This window comes from Tribolium castaneum, chromosome 3 (assembly GCF_031307605.1).
Source record: "Tribolium castaneum strain GA2 chromosome 3, icTriCast1.1, whole genome shotgun sequence".
In the NCBI taxonomy this organism is placed as follows: domain Eukaryota; kingdom Metazoa; phylum Arthropoda; class Insecta; order Coleoptera; family Tenebrionidae; genus Tribolium; species Tribolium castaneum.
The window spans coordinates 24,578,023-24,599,432 of NC_087396.1; the positions used below are offsets into that span (position 1 = coordinate 24,578,023).

Consider the following 21,410-nt stretch of genomic DNA (forward strand, 5'->3'; position numbering starts at 1 on the left):
TAGATTTACCTAACATTTTTGTCAACTTTCTACCACTGCTCTCTGACTCATCTCGGATTAAATGAAGCAAATCCAGTGCCATAATCATAACATTTCCCGGGATGTAGCAACTGGTTCATATTAACAAACGCAAACAAAATTTCTTGAATCGAGCAGAATCACACGGTAAGTTGGTAATAGAATTGTAAGTAAAAACATAATTGTCATTTGAAAACAACTTGTTACCAAAGTCGATTAAAATTTATCCTTCTCGCTTTTTTAATGGAACGAACTGAAATTAATACTTGTAGATAACTAGCATTGCAAAATAGCAGGTAACTCAAAACTTAATAATAATTTTGCCCGACAAAACTAAAGTTAGTGTGTTAATATGTATTATTCCGTAAAATTCGAGCCAAAATAAACAACAGGAGGCAAGAGCATTTCATGATAGATTTGATTTCATTTAATAAAAATCGAACGAAAAGACTGCTAAAATTAATTTTTAAATTTTGATAAAAAAAGTAGGATATGTGCGCTACAAACGTAAATTGTGGTCGCTAATCTTTTATAAACATTCAAAATTGGGACAACAACCAGGACAAATATTTATGGTCTCTGAAACATGAAATCGATCTGATTTTCATCTGCTTTACAGCTACGAATAATATGAAAGGTAAGTATTTGTGTATTTTTAAACGCTTTATTTTCAGATTATCAGTGATTACTAATATTTTATCAATAGGGATGTATTATCAGTTATCACTAGGCATTTCACTTATTGTTGCTTCACAATATTTCAATATTTTACAATAATATTTATTCACAAATCCGCTAGACTATACATTATTGTCAGTTGGCCAACTCTTAAGAAATTTAAATTAATTTCGGAAAATCCGTTTTGCATTTTTTTGTATCAGTAAAGGAAGGTTTGTATGCATTTAATATGAAATATTTATGGATAGTATACAGCAGTTGCGAAATATTCGTAAGTTTAATTGCTGTCAATTTATTGTTATTATAAAAAACTTACTGCCGCTTTACAGAAAGCGACTAACAATTTGATTAAAAATAAAACTATAATTCCTTATTTATTTAATAACAACTAAACGTTGTGTAAATGTAAAAAATTACGAGTACTATAAAATTTCGGCGATTCGAGTCATTTGTATCATTTTAAAACAATTTTGTAGATCTCAAGTGGGCACAGATTGTGTTTTCTAAAACTTTGAAAAGTGAATGGTATTTAAAAAATGTGGTTTTCATTGTGTTGTAATGTTGTATAACTTTTTTTGCTGACGTAAGTACATTTTTGTATGAATTCATTATATATTTCCTACAAGTGTTTAATAATGAAATAAAAACTTTTTTGGTAAGAAATGATCGAATTTCATTGGTTTTCGTGGACTTTATAATCTCACTTTCCGCTCATTTTATAGTTAATCTAGTTGCAGCAACATTCAAACTAAAATCCCCACTTGCTGGTCTTTATTCGAGCTAATTGCAATTTTCTTTTCGAATTTGCTGCTTATTGAGGTTGTAAAAATTGAATTTTATCGAATCCGATATTATCGCTTTATCTCGCTAAAACCCGCTCCATTTGTTGAAAAATAACATAACGTGTACTTTCCCTAATACCAACCACCACACTCACAAAACCTAAAAATGCCGTTGTGAAGATATTAATTAAAAGAATCTCAAAGTATAAAATATCCATGGCATCGGTTCTTTGTATCTCGTTCGGTTTTCTACCTGCCTTCGACAAGTTACCTGAATTTTGCCTCTCTGATCATTTCCCTCTCTCTCACATATTATTTGTCTCTTTCCACTCTCTGACACTTGACAAGTTGCTTTTGAAATTTCAGTCTAGGCCTAGCCGCAGCCGTTCACCGGATGTTGACGCTCGCACACTAAAGGAGATAGCCCGGAATAATACACACAAACTTTTTTCCCTTTGTGATTCTTTTTTACAAAAAAAAAAATGGTCCGGTCAGGTCAGGACGTAGTAATTTTTTTGATATTGTTTCATCACCCTGTAAAAATTTAGTTGAAGCAATTTTCGTAAACTGAGCCGAAAAACGAGCTCGTGTGGAAATTATCGTTTACTGAATGTCAAGACATCAAGAAACTGCCGACTTTTACGTCAGACAATAATAATCCGGCGGTTTCGAGTGCAGGAATGAACGTAGAATTTCAATCGAACGTAAACAATGGGATAATTCCCTATTCATTTACCATTTTTCCCTCGATTTATTAACACAATACCACGGTCGAGTAAATCGTATGCGGCAAACTGCCATTTAATCGGTCATTTTAGAGATATTAAGACTTTTTTTAGTTCTTGTTTTTTAAATTTAGTTATTTCGGGCGCCATGGCAGCTCAACGATCGAATTAAAAATAGATGTGTTATTTTGTATTTGAAAATTTTGAGACTATGTGGTCTTAATAATTATATTTAATGAGAAATGGGCCAACGCCATAAATTTCAAAATAACTGAAAACCATTCCTTTCACGCTAACGTGAACTTACTAATGTTTTTATCTTTCATTGGTACTGAGCGCGATTTGTTATTAAGTTGCATTATTATTCGGTGAAATGAAAATAAAATAAATAAGAACTTAATTTATTACTTGTTTTATAATTAATAATTACTATAACTTAAGTCGTTAGATAATTAAATATCGTACTTTCAATTAATTTCCTATCAGAAGTTATATGTATCTTCTAGTATATATTCTCCAATTTTGTTAATTCTTTACATTCTTTGTTCTCTTCAATTTAAACGAAAACAACTTTTATCACTATTTTTTGTAGACACCTTGTTACCAACAAACAATTTAATTAAATATTTTATCTTCTTAGCACAGTATATCCGGGATGAGAAAAGTTTGTTATCAGTCATTTACAACGTCATCTGAATTATTATTTTCAAAATCTTTTATAAGAAAATTAAAAAATCTGTCAATTTTTTATTCCTTCCAAACCGTGTTCCTTCAAGAAAATTTTACGGTAGTATACCGCAGAGCTGTTGCTAAAGTGCACTTCTTATCAAATTGTCAATAAACTTTTATGAGATTCGCTGATATACAACTTTTACAGCTGCAAATGTTCATTTTCTGGTAGAAATCCAGCCATCGAATAAAAAATCAATGAGGTGTAGGTACGGAGATAATTCGAGATTTTAGACAAATCGGACGTTATTTCATGAGCAATTTATTGTAGGTACAGTAAAAAAATAGAGTAAACTAGGTAAAAAGTAAACGAGGAAAATGAAAGTGAAAATTGATTGGTACTGAATATTGTATTAAGTAAAGAACCTTTGTATCTTTAAAACTCAATTATTAAAAGGTAAATAACGTTAGGCCACTTTCTACATCTCTAGAGTCATAAATTTTTGCTTTTTTTAACTAGGCTGATTTATTAATTTTCATTTCTATTGTCGTGAAAGACACGCGTAATTGCGTAATGAGAGGAAAAGCAATTAGCACTTGTTTTGAATTTTACTAGTTGAGAAAACTTATTTTCTAATTAATTAGTTAATCAGTCATTTTATTCCATTTAGCAACTGGCAATTAATCGACCAAATACAAGGCGTTTTAGTATTTGACATCAAAAAATTTATCAAATATCACGTTTTCAATCAAACAGAAAAAACGTAAAAATTTCTGCCTTTTTTGCTCGTTTAAGCAAATTTTTGAGACAAAAACCACGTTTTTGCGGCGACATTTTGCTTAAACCATCTGGAAATTGAGTAAATTGGCTCAAAAATAGTTTTATTTATCTGCTTTCAAAGAAATGTAATAAACAGAAATTAAGTTTTCTATTGCACAAGGAGAGCTACAAAGAGATTAATTAATCGTTGAACCTAAATATTGTTCTAATTTTTTTGTGTAGTTTGTCCCTAACAAATTTTTCCACAACTTCTGGGGTACTTTTTACAAAAATTTACACTGTATTAACAGTTTCAATAGCTCCAACAAGTTTTTTTCGGGATTTTTTTATTCAAAAGCTTAATTATTTCGTTGAATTTTGTCGGAAGTTACCTTTTTTTGTAGGGAATTTAATGTAAGTAATTGATAAAAGAAAAAATAATTGCTGTAGAGTGCCGTCTACAGGGTGTGTAAAAATAAGGCTAGTGAGTATAGGTCGTGTTATTTCAGTTGTAGGAGTAAACGGTCGAGTTTCCTTCCTCGTTTAGTTGGTCCCCCTGCGGTAGAAATTCCGGTTCCGATTGTCTTAAAAATACGGCAACATACATCAAGAAAGCAACAGCAGCAGCGAGTACTGATAAAGCGTCCCATCCGATGTAATTTTGTAATCTGGCGAGTCGCATCCTATCTTGTGTACTTTAAGAATGTATAAACAGCGTCACGCTGGCTCCAGACCTGATAACAGGTTCATTTCAACTGTAGTGAAAATATCAGAAATACGAGTATTTAACAGCTAGCTGCATATTTTACGACAAAATGGCCTCTGATGAACATCACTTTGCCAAAGGCGAAATCTTTGCAAAAAAGAACAAGACACGGTTCCGCATGCCGGCAACCGTGTCAAGGATCAATTTCCCACTACTGCTTGCTGCATTCAGGTCTTATTATTTTATTGCCGTTTTCTCTTATCACTTGGAATAAAATAAATAAGACGACCGATCACCAAGACAAAAACACTGATAACCATCTCCAAACAATATTATCAATCGGACAGGGATTTGCGATTACAACAACTGATTGGTGATTGAGATTGAATTTATAGAAAAAGTATACTTAGGTACCTGGAAAAACTTTACGTAACAATAGCACAAGTATTGAAAACAAGTTCTGCGCAAGGCAAGGTCAAATAATGAATATGATTATTAATAAAAATAGTCTTAGCAATATTTATGGCATCTTGTTTGCTCAAAAAAACATACTTCAAGTCGCGATCACGCTCAACAGTAAATTCCTCCTGAAAGTGTTTTTTCTGAAAAAAATTGCAATATTCTTGTCGCTTGCCAAATCCAAACCTTGAGCAATTTTCGTAAAAAGTAGCATAAATTATTGATTTATGGATTGGAAAGGTTATCGATTATGTAATTTCAATTTGTTAAAAATGTACCTCAAGACCTAGTCTCACAATAAAGTGAAAAAGTAATTCGAGTGTGATTAATAAATAGGAATTTTATGTTGTTCATATTATTATGCCCTCTGGCTATTTCTTGGAGCGAAGCGATTACAGTTTTTCCGATAAAAATGTTTCATTTAAATTTTCCAGCTGGACGCGTGCGTGTAATTTTAAATTTCATACAAGTATGACGCCTTTTTTGTCTAAATTTAGCACTTCTTGGATTATTTAAGCGGCATTATGCCAAAAATTAAGAACTTCTAATCTACAGCTAAAAACTGTGTCCAAAACAAATAGGGTGATTATTTAAACGAATAAAAAATTAATTCGGGAAATGGAGAAAAAAACATTTTTACTAAGAGTGCTTTGGAAAAAACGTCAACAATTTTATTTTTAAACAATCTAGATTTTAGAGGTTTAGTTGAGTTTGAATCTGGGAGGTTCACATTTCCGTCAAGCTTACTTATTTAAAAACTAAACCACATGATAAGCTATGAATTTTATTCTCTGCAAAACAAAGTAGGACAAAACTGTCAAAATTTAGTTTGTTAAACAACATTAGTTTGTAGACTGAGCAAAATATAATTAACAAAAGTTCGCTTTTTTATGCGTTTGAGGCAAGATTTTTTTTTAATGGAGAATGGTTTATTTGTTTCGAAAACTAAAAATACTTGAAGCATCTTTCGAACCATCTCAAAGTGCTGGCATCCGATGAACGAACTCCAACTACTATATATTGGCTAGGGTTCTTCTGCCTGTAGCATGCCATAGCTGGCAGCTGCGGCCCACTTAAAATCTTGTTGATTCTTTGGCGAATGGCACGTTTCTTACGCACTTGTGCGACTGTAGAAGCACCCAGTCAGACAAATGTTGTCCATGGATGCACCGTATTTTGGCTGAAAGTATTCCAGTGGACCGTTTGCTGAGTCCAAGCAACAGTCGGCGTGCCATCCACAGACTAGACGTTTCGAATTTACCTTTTTCATAAATAAGAATTTTAGATAGAGGATTATTTGTTCTAATGGAAACTGGGAGTATTAGTAGAAAGATAAACGAAATTTTAAAGTGGGATTTTGGACAGTTTTCAGTTCATTGAAATGTAATTTTTGTATTTTAATCCATTTGTGAGTAAAATGTGAGAAAGAAAAATGGGAATCCTTGAATAAGACAAGTATTACATCAGAGGTCGACCTTCAGTTTTTAATTTACGTATGGTTTAATAAAACGTTCTGATTGAAAATTTATTTCGTTTTCTTTGCTATCTTTTTCAAAAATTCATCAAACGTAAATCCCCCATTTAATCCAGCTATTTCCGGGATTACCAATATTTACCAACATTAAAAAGTGTAGTTGATAGTGAAATAATTGATAATATGTTAGAAGTTTACTGGTATAAAGATAGGTATTATCAACCCTCTTCTTTCCACCAATGTTTACTTTTTACTTTGTGTTTCCGATATTTTATCAGCGGGTTTTTTGGATAAAAATAACACTAATGTTGGGTTTACACCGTTTACACACAAAAATGTAAGACATATCTGTCTAAAAATGTGGACAAATGGAAGCAGGTTTGTGTGGGCCGATGAATGAAATAATAGGACAGGTGGAAAAGTTATATTTTTATTTTTTCATCCAAAAATATCGAAACTTCGATCGAATAGCAAACAGTTTGGCAATAATAAAGAAACTATTTTCAATACTGCATTATTTTCAAATCAAAGTAAATCTTGAGAACGACACGTTTTTTCTGTTTGTCCAAAAATTACTTTATACAGTATTTTAGATAGTTCTCTAGAATCAATTTCTTACTTATTTTGCATGTCTGATTATATTAATTGCTCAAAAATCTTCATGGGTTCGCAGAAATAATAATAGAATAGAGTTTGTTTAGTTACACAAATAGCTACAGAAATCAGTTTATATTTAAGCGAAATTAATAACATGACACAATTTACACTGCCATAAGATACATGTTAACTTTTTCGGTGCAAATACAATTTTCCCATTTATGGCGAAATTAATTTCAAGTTATGGTTGTTACAACTTGTCCGTTCAACATTTCCTTATCCATATTTCCAATTCCACATCTTGCACTGGCATTTTAAGAAAATGTGGCAATGATGTAAACAATATGAATTCAATTTAATGAACTAAACGTTCTACAGCTCCTAACCGAAAAAACAAGCACACATTTTGTGCAATTTCCCCGACATGTCTGTCGTTTCTAATAAAATTTAGCATTCGTTACATATTTATAACAAAATTTAGCTCGTTCTCGTCGGGTATTCAAATTTAAAAATATTTTCGCTACAAGAAAAAAACTCGAACCCACACACACGCAAGCCTTGAAGGGACGAGCAGCTCGAACTCTCGTCGCAGTCGTCCAACTAAATTCTCAACTCCACTACCTCCTCTCCTACTTCCAGCGCTTGATTTGGGTGATTGAGGCATGTCACTGCTGCATTGTGAAGTCGGCCAGACGCGGCCACCAGATACAGGATATCTTATGAAAATAAAAATGATCACGTGAGTCGCTCCTGATAAGGCGGCCGTGAAAAGGCCAAAGGGCGAGTGATGTGGTGGGGGCCAGCCCTTTAAATTTTACACCAAGGTGGGTAAAGGGGCTGCAAAGGTCACGGTTTCAGGAATTATTAAAGTGCAAGCTGAAAAAAGATTCCTTGATGGTACATATCTAATTATGATTTCAGCAATTAATTTTCTGAAAATCTGTTGCTAAAGTATCAGAAATCAGAAAGCGTTTACGGTTAGACTTGTCAAAGTTAAGATGAAAAATATTTGGTCTCACAGTGACAAATTGTTTTTTTAAACGGTTTCTTGAACAGAGTTGCAGTAATTACTGCACTTTATTACCATATTTGCCTTATAATAATCATGTGCTAATCCACTAGAATGTTTAAAATACTTCTTCATCAATCATGGCTGTCAACAGGCTCTGATAAAATGTTTTTGTCGTAAAAATTACTATATGATTATTCATGCAGGTTGTATATTTTAGGTCGCATTAAAAACGATACATATATTTACCTATTTCGTTTAACAAACATTATTTTATTGAGCAAAAAAATCTGGCAACTGATTTACACACTTTTTGGTTAAAACCTGAAAGCTACTTTCATAAAAACTATAATTATTTAAACCCTAATTACCATAATAGGCGAATGCTTTTACAAACAGCAATAAAGCATTTAATGCCTAATTTATTAAAACAGAGGACTTGCCTTAATATTTCCTCAACGAGCTTAATTTCTGATCTTTCATTGTAAGCATATAAATGTCAAATGAGAACTGTTAACGAGGTGGTGGTTAATTATTAGCATGCAATTGCCCATTTAATACAGTGTTCTTATGATTTTATTTTTGTCAAGGAGTAATTTTTTAGCTAAACTGAATGTTTTTCCTTACAGGAAGTAAGGTCAATTACGCCGGATATTAAAGGCACGTGCCGGAAAAGATTGTCCGATTTTTTACCTCACCCACTGCATTTCTTATCTTTTTGTCAATTAACACCGATATTAAATGAATTTACCGATCGGTAAACAAATTTAAATATCAGCTACCTTGTAAATCAGATCCGTATCAACACGTAAAAGAAATAATGAGACCGGAATTAATGAAAACGTTTATTTTGAACACACTGAAAGCCGTTATTAACAGTAAAAACGATGGTTAATTAAGCATTTTACAATAATTAAAAACAGCATTTTGTGAATTATTGTGCTTTCATAAAACTTTCCCCATTGCTGTAATTCTGCAGAACGCTCATCATTTGAAGCCGAACTTCCAAGTTAACATCGTCTGGTAATCTTTCCAAAAAGGGTAAAAGCGACAGAAGGAATTTCTTGTTTCCCATTTTGTCATCGGCTTGTTCTTCCTTCTGCATTTTGACCAGTTCCTGCAGGATATTCGTCAAGTGTTCGTCCCGTGCTGTTGTGTTGTTAAAGTCGCACATTTCTTGGCTTGTGTTGTCCAGACTGTCTTCGTTTCGTTCTTGGAGGAAAATCGCATTTGGATTTTGTGGTGTCTTAATCGTAGATTCGAGGAATGAGAGTTGATCGTAGAAAACGTATTTTTTTCGCGATTTTACATAGCCTGTAGTTTCGTCCTGGATTTCTTGCTTTCGGACGCGCATGTAACCGTCCCGCAAGTTTTTCCATTTTGCCTGCACTTCTTTGACTGGAATTTATTGTTTACATTTTTCAGTCAAAAACGACAATTTTGGTCCGGGATAAGTCGAAAAAAATTGTACAGCAATGTTTGCAATAATAATTTATTTTATTTAACATCATGTTAATAATAATAATTATCATTATTGAAGTTTTGTTAATTACAACAAATAAACAAGAGCTTGAACTCAGTTTGCGCGCAAAAAATTGAGTTTGCGCCTCACCTAGGGCTTCTCTTTCCTTGGCTGTGGACGTCGTCCACTCAGTGTCGAACACTTGTTCGGCGATTTCCTCCCACAGCGCTTTTCTAGCGCCGAAGTCTCCGGGTGCTTTACCGTCGTATAAAGCCGGCCGCTTTTGTACTTCTTCGATTAATTTTTCCGAATCGATAGTACTACGAAGACGTAGCATATTCAGAAATTTATTTATACGTTCATACAACTCTAACACATTTTCACAGCAACTGTTTGTTGGTTATGAGTCAGAAGCGTGCGCAGTTGCAATTTCGCGCTACACAATTTTGTGTTGCTCTCTGTTTCGATCAGTACAGTTGGGTTTTTTAGCTTTCGAGAGGACTTGGAAAATATGATGATAAAATGTAACCGTGACCTTCGCTGCAAAGTTTAGCGGAAAATTGCAGTGTGATAATTAGTCACATACAGTGAAATATCGACCGGTTTGGGATTAAATATTCAGCTAATAAAAAAAGAGAATCTACAGGGTGTCTTAATGATCTAAAAAAAAATTTTTGTCATTTGTAATTTTCGTTTTTATTTTTTCAAGCGAAAACTAAAAGAACTAGACGTTTTTAACTAAAACATTTTTCAGAAACAGACAGCCTGTATATTTTGTATTAACATTTCTAAGCCTAAAAAACTGTTCATTTGACTTTCTGGTACGCACTACAAAAAAGTGTATAATAACATAATGTTTTAAAATTAACAATTTACGAACATTCATCATGTTCAAGGAAGTTTCGTTTACATGACACATTTTAAGTGTGCGGATTTCATCACAAACATTTTTATGACGTACTAACGTCTTGTTTGTTTCCTTTAAGGCAACATATTTTTGGTAAAATTGAAAACAACATGACAGTCGAAAATCGTACAGCACTAAACATTACTACTGTAAATGGTTTCAATTTTTTTTTTATTGAAAGGTTGTTAAAAAAATGCTTATTTGTAACATATGAATAATAGACGATATTGTAGATTAATAAATCTAATATAAGGGATTGCGATAAGACACGACTTTGATAAGAAAAACACATAATATCAATAATGAAACAAAAAATTTGAAAAAATCAATTTTCCTCATTCCGAAGCTAAAGCAAGAGTCGAAAGGTTGACGTTATCGGAACGAGATTAACACAGCTATTAAGCCCGTAGTCACAGTTTTAATGATTTGCAATGCAGACACAGAGTAATAGATAATTATCAGCATTTCTAATTACTTATCACCGAACTCTGTATGTAAATTATTACATTGTTACGTAATGTTTGTGTATAAGTGGTAGAAGGCATGATTGAGATAATTTCGTGTTTGATGAATAAAAAAATAAGCAATTAATATTATTAAAGGTTTGAAGAAATTTGTGTAAAAATAGAAATAAACAGTTTCAAACTTGCTACTACAGTTTTGATAATACTATTCCCGATTTTCCAGAAATGTTAACGCACAAAGCTGATAAATTAATTAGGTGGTTGCGTAACAGCACAGCTCATGAAAATGTCACATAGTAACGGATCTCTAAATAAATTCTGATCAAGAGTGATCAATTTTCAACATATCGCCCCAATTTTTCTTTAGTTTTTGTGAGTCATTTCGAAATTAAAAAAGAAAAATTAATAATTTTGAACAAGACAATTTCACAAAAAAGTGAATTTCGACCTAAAATTATTTATTCCTTCAGTGCAGTGTGTTTTAGCCACAATTTCACCGCTCATTTCCCCACCTCGCCTCGTTTCCAGCAGCCCCTTTTTGTCTGTCATCATTTAAATTTCATGATAATAATAAAATCGGTGTCGAATGTCGTGCAAGCAAGAGGCAGGCAGGCAACCATGGTATGGATGTGGCAGCGGCACCGTCAGCCAGTGGCACGCAATGCATAGACTTCGTGCTGTTCAAGGACCGAAACCCCGCCGTTGGTTGTCGGTTGTGTTGCGTCATTCTGCCTGCCTGCACCAAGCAGCTTTCTACGGTAACCTTCGTTGTCTTCAGACTTTTTGCCGGTTTGCTCAATATCTCTGCTCGCCGCGTTCGTTGTAATTCAAATCGGCATGGACTTTTTTATAACTACTTTTATTAAAACGACTAAAATTGTTGCTCTCAAAGTCGATAAATAACACCCCCATAAAGGTAGAACTGTAACCCCCACAAAAAATAACTGCAAACAACGATCATACAAACTTTATTTGTCTAAATGTAAACCTATCTGGATGTTTGAATGTTTTCACGGTAGATACATAGGTTCATATGCGGGTTTTGTGCGAAAAAGAAACTACTTGAAACATGTAGGTCTTTAAGCAAGAAATTTCAAAATTTTAAAATTTGAAAAGCTGGTAGAATACGTAAAATGAGCCGTAGAATTCAATGGAATAAACCGGTTTTTTTTTGGTCTTATAGTTATTCGAGAAAGTCACAAAAATGTAAAAAAATCACTTTGCAATTTTTATACCCCGATTACGGCGAAACTATGAGACTGAAAGCAAAACGGTTTGTGGAAATTGGAAAAATCAAACATAAAAAAATCGATCATATGGACTCTCGAGTAGTTGGTAAAGGCATATAAAAGTCCATAAAACTTTGCTAGAGTGAGTTTAATTTTTTTTTCATTTTTATGTTTTGACTAATTATTATTTAATGATTGTCTTTAGTTATCTATTCATTCTTTGGGACCATAATAGAGTGATAAATAATTAATGAATCACAAACAAGCTATAATAAAAGTTTCATAAAAATTTGTTTCAAATTCGTAATTTTCCTCAGTTTTGACAACGTTCGCACTCGTTTAGCCTCCAGACTCCACTTGATGATAAATTCGCCGTAATTACAAATTTTACGTTACATTTCTGGTCAATGAGCACAAGATAATATCTCAAAATTTATGTATTGTTTCACGTGTTACAAGATTTGAGTTAGGTTTATATACCGTAATTGCATAATTGTACATATCTCGTTTTAAAGTGGGTGTACATAATAATAGGATTACATATCATGTTTACCGTGCCAATGCACAGTTATAGATACATCCGTTTAATATAATTACTTCAATTTAATCAAAAAATGCCGTCTTCGGTAGGTAGGCATTTTTTTCCAACAGCACGAACATCGCAGGCAATAAATTTGTATTCATATTCTGAATTCTGGGAAGTGCAGCAAGAACTCCCCCACAGGCTGTCATTTTGTGACATTTACATGGGTTCTGGGAAGGCGAGAATGTTGGATGCTGGAAACGGGCGTTCATTTACACCAAACTTTACTTCTTTTAGGCTTCAAGTTGCTCAAATTGCACACTTTTTCAAATTTACAGCAAGTGCATAAGCCGTTGTAATTGTAAATTATAAAGAGCAACTTGGTTGAACACCATTTTTTATCAGCGGTTGAACTTGAACAAAATTAGAAATAGTTCTCAAAATGAGAGCTATTTTGGGGGTGGTCGCGCTGGGACCAGTTCTCAAAGCTGCCTCAAGACATCCAATATTTTATACCTGCGTTTTCTATTAGAAAAAATCATTCTGGAAACGAACATTACAGTGAATTATGGAATGTGGTGCTTTTCGGTCGATTTCTTAAGGTCCAAAATCCCGTAATGTGGGCTAGATCGACCCAACAAAGACGTGGATCCGCTATTCTATCGTGTAAGCTCTCTTACGTTGCTGTCAGTCAAAACTTTGCCATGAATGCACCATCCAAGAGTCCTTGTTTTGTCCTGCTTGTACATTAGGCAATACCTTTTATGAGCCGGATTATAAAGACGTGGATATTGCCTTATATTTTGTAGAAATCTGTGTGAACCCGCTTATTGTTAATTATTTCGTGATAATGAGCGATTACCTTGAACGGAAAAAATGCAATAGTGTTGCTGCAACTGAACCCTTTGAATTTAATTACAGCGTTAGTTAAATTAAAATTAACATATTTTAATGAACGAATAATTTATGCGGCAGTAACGAGCGCAATTTTCCTATTTGGAGTACGGAGATTGTTCATAACAAACGTTGAATAAAATGCAACAATAGAAAATGCATTTTTCAAGGGAAATTTCTGCATTTCAGACGCAGTACTATTGTGATCATATCGGATTCTAAATTTATTTGTAGTACAGAACTAATTTATATAATTTCATTTATCTGATTCTATATCATATGAAATATGCTAATTAAACCATGATCAAAACAATTTAATGTTTTAGGTATTATTTCCATGAGAGCTTTAATTGTTATAGAAGATCTATCCTAGCTGAAAAAAAAGAAACGAAAAATTGTTGGAAATCGTAAAAATAGCAAGTGTTATCGTCAGTAAATTAACTTACAATGACAGGACACGAATAGGCATACACAGAAGAAATCCAATGATTTTATTATGAGAAAATACAAAACAGTTATGCAAGAATTTACTTGAGAAAGAATAAAATACAAAGCTAGATTTAAAAAAACCTGGTGATTTAATTTTTAAACAACAGCAATGACGTAGTAAATTTTTGTAAATGTAATAATGGAAAAATTGTCAAATGATGAAAATAGATAATTTTAGGCGCTATCAGCTGCTTTTTTGTTTGTTGCTCTAGGTCATACAAACTCCAGAAAAAACGCAAAAAAGGTCGCCATTTTCACTTTTTTTTTAAATTTTTAACCGCCGATTAAAGCGAAACTGTTAAACAGAGTCAGAGAAAAACGGTAAAATCACTGAGAATCGGAATAAAAAGCCCTACAAAAATGACATAGGTTTCAAGGCGATATCTTGAAAAAAAAATCATTTTTCAAACGCCGATTATCGCCAAACTAAAAGAGCTAGGAAAAATGCTTTTTTCCATCGTAAAGAGCACATCAAAATCTATCGAATAAGATAGGTTTTATTTGATAATGAGACATTTTTAAAATTAGCCATTTAAAAAAAATGCAAATAAATGCAAAACCGCTCCGAGTTTAGTTTTCCAGTTGTAAATTGAAATCAGCTGATTCCTTCGAATCAAACTCGGCGCCACAATGCTGCCACCCTTTGCCACACATGCGCACCATTCTCCTGTCAAACTCGAGTCAATCATGGCGTTAGACGTGTGTTTTGGCTGTCAGCAATCTCGTAAAAAGTGAATTATCCCACAATGGACCACAAGAAAAGCCCAATCCGACGCGCAAAACGTCAAGCAAAGGTGCTCGAGGAGAACTTCTGGGACTGCAGCGTGTGCACGTTCAGGAACACAGCGGAGGCGTTCAAATGCCTGATGTGCGACGTCCGGAAGGGCACCTCGACGCGCAAGCCGCGTATCAACCCGCAGTTGGTGGCCCAGCAGGTCGCCAGCCAATTCCTACCCGCCACCAGCCAACAGAAGAAAAAGGACAAGAAGGCGATGAAGAAACGGCGCCATCCACCAAGACTCAAGAATGTGGACAGAAGTACGGCGCAGACACGCGAAGTCACCGTCAACAGCGTCACGGTCATCATCACCGAGTACAAGCCCAAGAGCAAGTCCACGGAGACGATCTCCAGCTCCAGCTCTTCGGATCATGGATCGCACTCGGAGAGCAGCATGGACGCGAGGTGAAGGGTGGCGTGTCAGTGACTCGAAGGACAATGACGCCTGACGTCGACTTTACTTTGATTGTATATACAGGGTGAGTGATTAAACGCACCGTCTTTCGTTGCCCTCTTATGATTTAAACGCAAACAAACGACTAGTGGAAGCTTTGTATACGAAATATTTGCGATTATCAACTCCGGAAGTGAGATTGTTTTAAATATTTGTTAAGGTTATTTTCTCTTTTTTGTAGTGTAACATTGTTGTCTCTGTTTCATTATCTTGTGTAGTTCATAAAGGATTGTTTTTTTTTTCGTAAATAAATGCAATTATTTGATTATTTCGAATGCACACAATGTCAAAGAGACGCTTTAATTACTTATTAATAAATGGTCAGTAAAATAATAAATAATAAAGTAAAATAAAGTATGAAACGAAAACCAAATATCACTCAAAAAATTTGCGTTTATTGTAGCTTCTTTTTATTTCTTTGTATGTACTGTGTGAATTTTTTCAAAGCGTCATTAATTTAATCCGCAATTAAATTCGTAATCACGTGACTAAATTCTTTTTTACTGTAAATATAGAAATTTTCGCCGAATTTCATCATGAATCAAAAAATTATCAAATTTGTGTAAGGTTTTAGTGCATTTTTCAATCAGAAACTCACTTATTCGCGAAATTTGAATTCAAAAAATACTAAATTGGGTCCAAAGCACGAGATAAATTCGTTCTTTTTTTCCTTGAGGTTTTTTCATCTTGATTTTTTATATTAAAAAAAGCATTATTTCCACATCGGTAATGAAGGTTTTGAGACTTTTTTAATAAAAATGAAAGCGCGTTCAAGAGGAAAAAACCGACAACACCGTATTCACATTTTTTTTAACTTGAATGAAACGGAATCTATATGGTGTTTGATGAATCTTTCGGAAACCGGAGGTTTGAAAACTTTGAATTACTTACAACTTCCACTAATTGTTGGGCGCTTAAGTTATAAGAAGGGAATGAAAGAATCGGCGTTTAACGACTCACCCTGTATGTTTTTGACTATCATCAGAGGAGCCAACGGAGATAGTACTCGATTCCTAGCTGTCACTGCCCCAACCAGCTGTTGTTCAACGTAGACGATTTACTTTTTCGGGTTTCGAAGAAAATTTTATCGAGTAAAGACTGTGAAGGACTTTATATACCCGCATTAAATGCATTTATATTATGTAATAATATTCGAAATAGCTAATTTGTATTATAAATTGTTGCTCATTGTTAATGTATTTATGAGTGATGTCCGTATGTTTGTTTGATGGAAAATGGTGTGTGATGAATAAATTCGAAATTTTCTATTTTTCAGTGACTTTCATTTTTAATTTAAGTGGATATCTACTTGCCAATGCAACGTTATTAATATTTTTTTTTGGTTGTGTTGAAAACAGTCGCGTGCTACTTTCATAATTTATTATGTACTAAATAATGCATTAATATTGTTTACTTAAAAATAACTTATCAGATATTTAAAATTTCACGTACTCAATGTGTTTTAAAATTTAATGATTTATTTAGTGGTGAACCCAAAGAGTTGTACAATTGATAATGGTGAGCTAATAGGGGTTAGGGTTTTCATTCCATCTAGTATATGCATACACTTGAGTAATCGCCATCAAATTACCTGATTGTATAAGTTCTGTCACTAATAATATTGATATTAATTGGCCTTTTGAATATTAATTGTGTTACAACTTGAATTAATCAAAAATAATTGAAACGACTGATACCAGAAATCACAAATTACGCTTCACTTACGGTAAATTAATTAACATTCAGAATCAAATATGACAGACGTCCTCAAAGCTTATATCAACAGGTAAGTTAGAAATTGTTATCTTTAAAAATAACGCGACCAGGAACTGATATAATATTAATTCAAGTAAATTTTTAATTCGCAATTTCAAATTGAAATGCAACTTTTCTTTGATCGCTTTTTTAATAGATTACAAAATTAGATTCTTGCCGATTTCAATTAGCATTACCGCAAGTTCTTAACAAATACAAAAAAATATCAAGAGCTAGTTATTATTGTTGGAGAAGATTAAATCTAGGTGCGACTTATTCACACTAACTTAACACATTTTTGAGTGACGAAGGAAATTAATTAGCGTTATAGAAATTATTCTAAACATCTGCAGAGTTGTGGCAAATTCGCTAGAACCGGTATTAAGAAGCTCATTTTTAAGGTAAAAGGCTAAAAAATCTGTGCTGCATCACCTCAGAAACTACCTCAATTCTTAAAAACTTTAAATTTGCTCATTCATCAAAATTCAAAACACATTTTATATCATATAAAATTCCCAAAAAAAACTAGAGGGCTGCAAGACGAAAGGAGGTATGTAAGATTTTTTTTAGCTATCTATAAAATTTTTGTTGTATTCACGATGTGCTCATTTAAGTCAATCATAATCAAATGCATAATAAACCAAAGGCATACATCGTTTTATTTTGAATGTGAAATTTAATTACAGCTGTATTTATAGGCAAATAAGCCTGTTAATATAATTAATCCTGCACATCAGAAGTGATTTCTGCCTGTTTTTCATAATAATGCACCATCGAAAAAATTGAACGTTTTTTTTAAACATCAGGCACGTTCTGTGCTTCAAATCCTTTTATTATAATGTGCACCGGTTCCTCAACTAAACGAGCTTTAAAAGTAGTGCAGATGCACGAAATAAAAATAGCCGTAATATACATAAACAAATCTCTTACATTCCAAATTACAAATTTCTACAAAATCTTACTTGCATACATAGTGCCCGAAATAACTTTCGGTGCTCGCTGGAATATTGTAAGTTTAACAGTGGACCATTTCAAATCCTTCTCTCTCTCTGATCCTGCGTTCAGCTCTAGGACACGTCTGTCCGATTGCACGCGGGGTAACACTGAAGTAATTTCGTTATATTGATGGCACTAGATTAATATTAATGGTTGCCAAAATGAAATTCCTGACTAAGTACAGTTTGCAATATGGCGTGGTTTAAAGGGTTTTTAATTGTTGTTTCATTACACTTTCAGACTTATGCTACACATTTCAGCTTCACTTGCCCTTTCCTCCTCCTCCTTCATCATCCACCGGAAAAATATCTCTAGGATGTGGTCGCCTACGACTACGACTCCGAGCTCCGGGAATAAAAACTTGCTGGAAGCGGGCGAACAGACGGTTACTATGGAAACTGGGAAAGAATCCAGATAAGAAACAACTCCATGGAGGAGGTCGCCAAAAAGAGGATAGAAACTCGTCTGTGATGATGTTTATGCATTTGCGATAATCATGCGTTCGAGGGTTTACCAGTTTTAGCAATAAATAGCTTAGACGTTATTGATTTACACACAACAGTGTCGGCTTGCTACTGCTACTAAACAGTTCAAGGCGAATTAATACAAAGTTTGTGTACATGAAATAACTTATAACAGGTGCAATTTTCATTTTGCCGCCCCTTAATGACAACTAAATTGCCCAATGGTTTAAACACTTCAAAATTCAGTTTTTTCAGAGATTTTGTTAAAACGAAACGAGAAATAATTTAATTAGGTGATCATCAAAATGGCGGCAAATTACATTTTTATTATTATAATTTTTCTGAAAAGCAAAAAAAACAGCGCCCTTTATAAAATAAGACAAAATCAAAAAGGTAAGTTTTTTAAGTGTATGTCATTATCAATGTTTTTTAACTTTTTTTACTTTAGTTCTTTCTTTTTTTATTTTTTTTTACTTGCTCGAGAAATATGGAAGTATACTTTAAACAAAAATGTCTGTTACCGTTTAAAAATAATGTAAAATGATGTCACAAATGTTACAGTGGTGTCAAACTGTAGCACTTTCAAAAACAATGATCGACTTGTTCGAGGATTTTTTTAAATGGCACGAATTGAGGATAAAGTATTTATTCACTTGGTCAGCTTTTTTCTCACCAAACAATATAAAAACTGAGAAATGTACAAAGCGACTGTTATCAAAAGTATTACTGTGTTTAGATTTAATAATGTTTACTTTTTTGTGCTTTAATTTTCACAATTATTACTTTTTTACTTTCCAAACAATCCGGTCCCGCCCACTTATTTTTGTTTAGATCATTAATAGCGCAATTACACAAAATCCATATTATTACAATTGGGAAAAGAATATGGGTGTAATTATCATCGAAATGTGGAATTTCCGTTAAAAAATAATTCCACAAATTGGAAGCGAGCTATCGCTTTAAGGCGGCTGCAGCAGGAGGCATCCCCTTTAATATACACAACATAAAAAGTTGTCCGTCGGGGGTTGACGGGGTGGGGGTTGGTGGTGGTGGTGTGAGTGGAGGGATTCAGTAATGCAGGGTGGGGGTGCACTTGTCACTGGGCCGTTCCGTTCGTTCGTTCTATGCCTTGCTTACTTGCCTTGCAGCTTTTGTAAGACGTTCGAAATTCTTCGCCACGCTTTTTTCAAACACATATACAAGGGTTCGACAAATATGGATTTTTAGACAATCTAATTAGCGGAATGGCTAAGGGGTGGCGAAAAATATCAAAGAACTTGACCTTCGAATACTTGAAAAATGTGGCATTTTTGCATCGATAAAGCCAAGATTAGGGAAACGACAGGAAAAGTTGTTTGAATTTTTTAAACCGTTTATAATGCAATGTTACTTAATTTCACTTAAATAATTAAAATTTGCTTAGACAGTCATATCTACTGATGTTGACAAGTTATGGAGACTTTTTTGGTCACTCGTTATCACAAAGGTGTCAACGGGAATAACGAAATATAAAACAGGTAGGTTATGGACGTTATGCTCCAAGGGGAATCTGAGTAGGAAAAACAAGAGATCGGTGTTGTAATCACACAAAGAAATGAATAACCGATCATTGGCCTTTTTAATTTTTAATTAGTAAAAAACTTTTTTGTTGTCTTTTAAACGAACCCTGTAGATAGTACTTCTACTATTATTTATCACAGAGAATCGCTCTCAAACATTAATTCGACTTTTTTAATAATCGGCTTTTACGCAAAGTTAAAATTATGTATAGTTTAAAAGTAAATTATCTAATATAGGCAACCAACTATACATACTTATTGCAAATTATAAATTGTAAGACTAGAAATGCAACAATCAACATTGTGCCCTACAAAAATATAAAATCTAACGCCTTTTTTAATTTTTTTAAATTCCTAGCACAACTGTTGTATGTAAATCAAAAAATATTTGCTCTTGTTTTGTAAGACATGGAACAAATTATTGTCTTTAGACGAAAAACCTGCTTTCCCTAGCAATTATTACAATTTAAGTAAGGTATTACCGAAATAGTTTTTATTATTAAAAATGCTCCAGTTGTCACTTCACGATCGGCCTAAAGTTCGTTGCACTACAACGCATTCGCATGTGCTAAAGGCGCGTCCACAACGAAAACATCACGAAAGTTTGCACATTTTTTTAGAAATGCACGGTTTACTTTAATTATGAATTGTGAGACGATAAATACAGGAAATGGGCGAAGTTTGGGGTGGGGCTGACATTAACCAAACCACTTCATTTAAACAGTGAAAAAACTGGAGATTATTGTGGAAAAATTACCACACTACGACTAGTAGTTGTAATAACAGGACAGAGGATGTGTTTGCTTTTATTCAAAATGAAATGACAAAAGGTACAACTACGTGTGGACATCCGGGACAGAAGTAATCGAATTCAGGTTTTGTCTCTTTAACAAAACCGGACCAAGAATATCTTTCAAAGTTCAATTACTTGATTTCTTTTAAATAGACTCTTTTGAATTTCTGTCACTCCTAAATAGGCATTCACCAGAATTCAGTCGGATCAATAAAATGGTGATGGATTTATTGTCTTCTGGTTAAAAAATAATAATTAAATGTATTCGCAAACAATCGTGGCTACTGAAACCATATCACAATTAACACCGAAGTCACAGATCAACAAGGTTCAGTTCAAAAGAGTTCATTGTTATTAAACAATCTATTCTCATGCCACAAAGTATGCATCTATTATCTGAATAAACGACTCAATGACGTCACAGTCAAGGGTTAAATGACTAAATAAATGGGTTACAAAATGCAACAATTGCATAACCATGAGATCGTGTGACGAAAAAAGCTTAGATTAAACACTTATAATGCGTAGATAAGAGTGGGCAAATAGTGATACAAAGACGGTAGTTTCTGAATGTGAAATGAACGATGAGACACCTGGGACGAGACGAGACACACAGCAAGGGTTGATAAGAAAGCTCCTCCTAAATAATACACTGCAAATTTTATGCAGCCCTAATTTATTTTTGACGATAAATTAATTATCCCTCGGAGTATAACAAACTTTGCGAAATTCACAACTTTGAAAATATTTTTTATCCACAAAACTG

At 33.5% G+C, this 21,410-nt stretch overlaps 2 protein-coding genes across 2 annotated transcripts; one reads left to right on the forward strand and one right to left on the reverse strand.

The window, feature by feature from the left end:
- Positions 1-8,709: 8,709 nt before the first annotated feature.
- On the reverse strand, positions 8,710-9,773 carry LOC103313528 (hypothetical protein). The gene is made up of 2 exons (XM_008196992.3): positions 9,490-9,773; positions 8,710-9,275 (listed from the first exon to the last, which is right to left on the reverse strand). The coding sequence occupies exons 1-2, from the start codon at positions 9,674-9,676 to the stop codon at positions 8,812-8,814; spliced, it is 651 nt and encodes a 216-aa protein (XP_008195214.1). The 5' UTR covers positions 9,677-9,773; the 3' UTR covers positions 8,710-8,811.
- A 4,714-nt stretch (positions 9,774-14,487) lies between these two features.
- Positions 14,488-16,349, forward strand: RYBP (Ring and YY1 Binding Protein). The gene is made up of 2 exons (XM_969645.5): positions 14,488-15,102; positions 16,063-16,349. Exon 1 carries the CDS (start codon positions 14,592-14,594, stop codon positions 15,030-15,032), a length of 441 nt encoding a protein of 146 aa, XP_974738.1. The 5' UTR covers positions 14,488-14,591; the 3' UTR covers positions 15,033-15,102; positions 16,063-16,349.
- The last annotated feature ends 5,061 nt before the right edge of the window (positions 16,350-21,410 follow it).

Bases quoted from the DNA above. Each gene is read 5' to 3' on its own strand.
- LOC103313528 (XM_008196992.3), bottom strand. From the start codon at position 9,676: ATGCTACGTCTTCGTAGTACTATCGATTCGGAAAAATTAATCGAAGAA. The intron at 9,276-9,489 runs GTGAGGCGCAAA...AATAAATTCCAG, and splicing joins CAAGGAAAGAGAAGCCCTAG to TCAAAGAAGTGCAGGCAAAA.
- RYBP (XM_969645.5), top strand. From the start codon at position 14,592: ATGGACCACAAGAAAAGCCCAATCCGACGCGCAAAACGTCAAGCAAAG.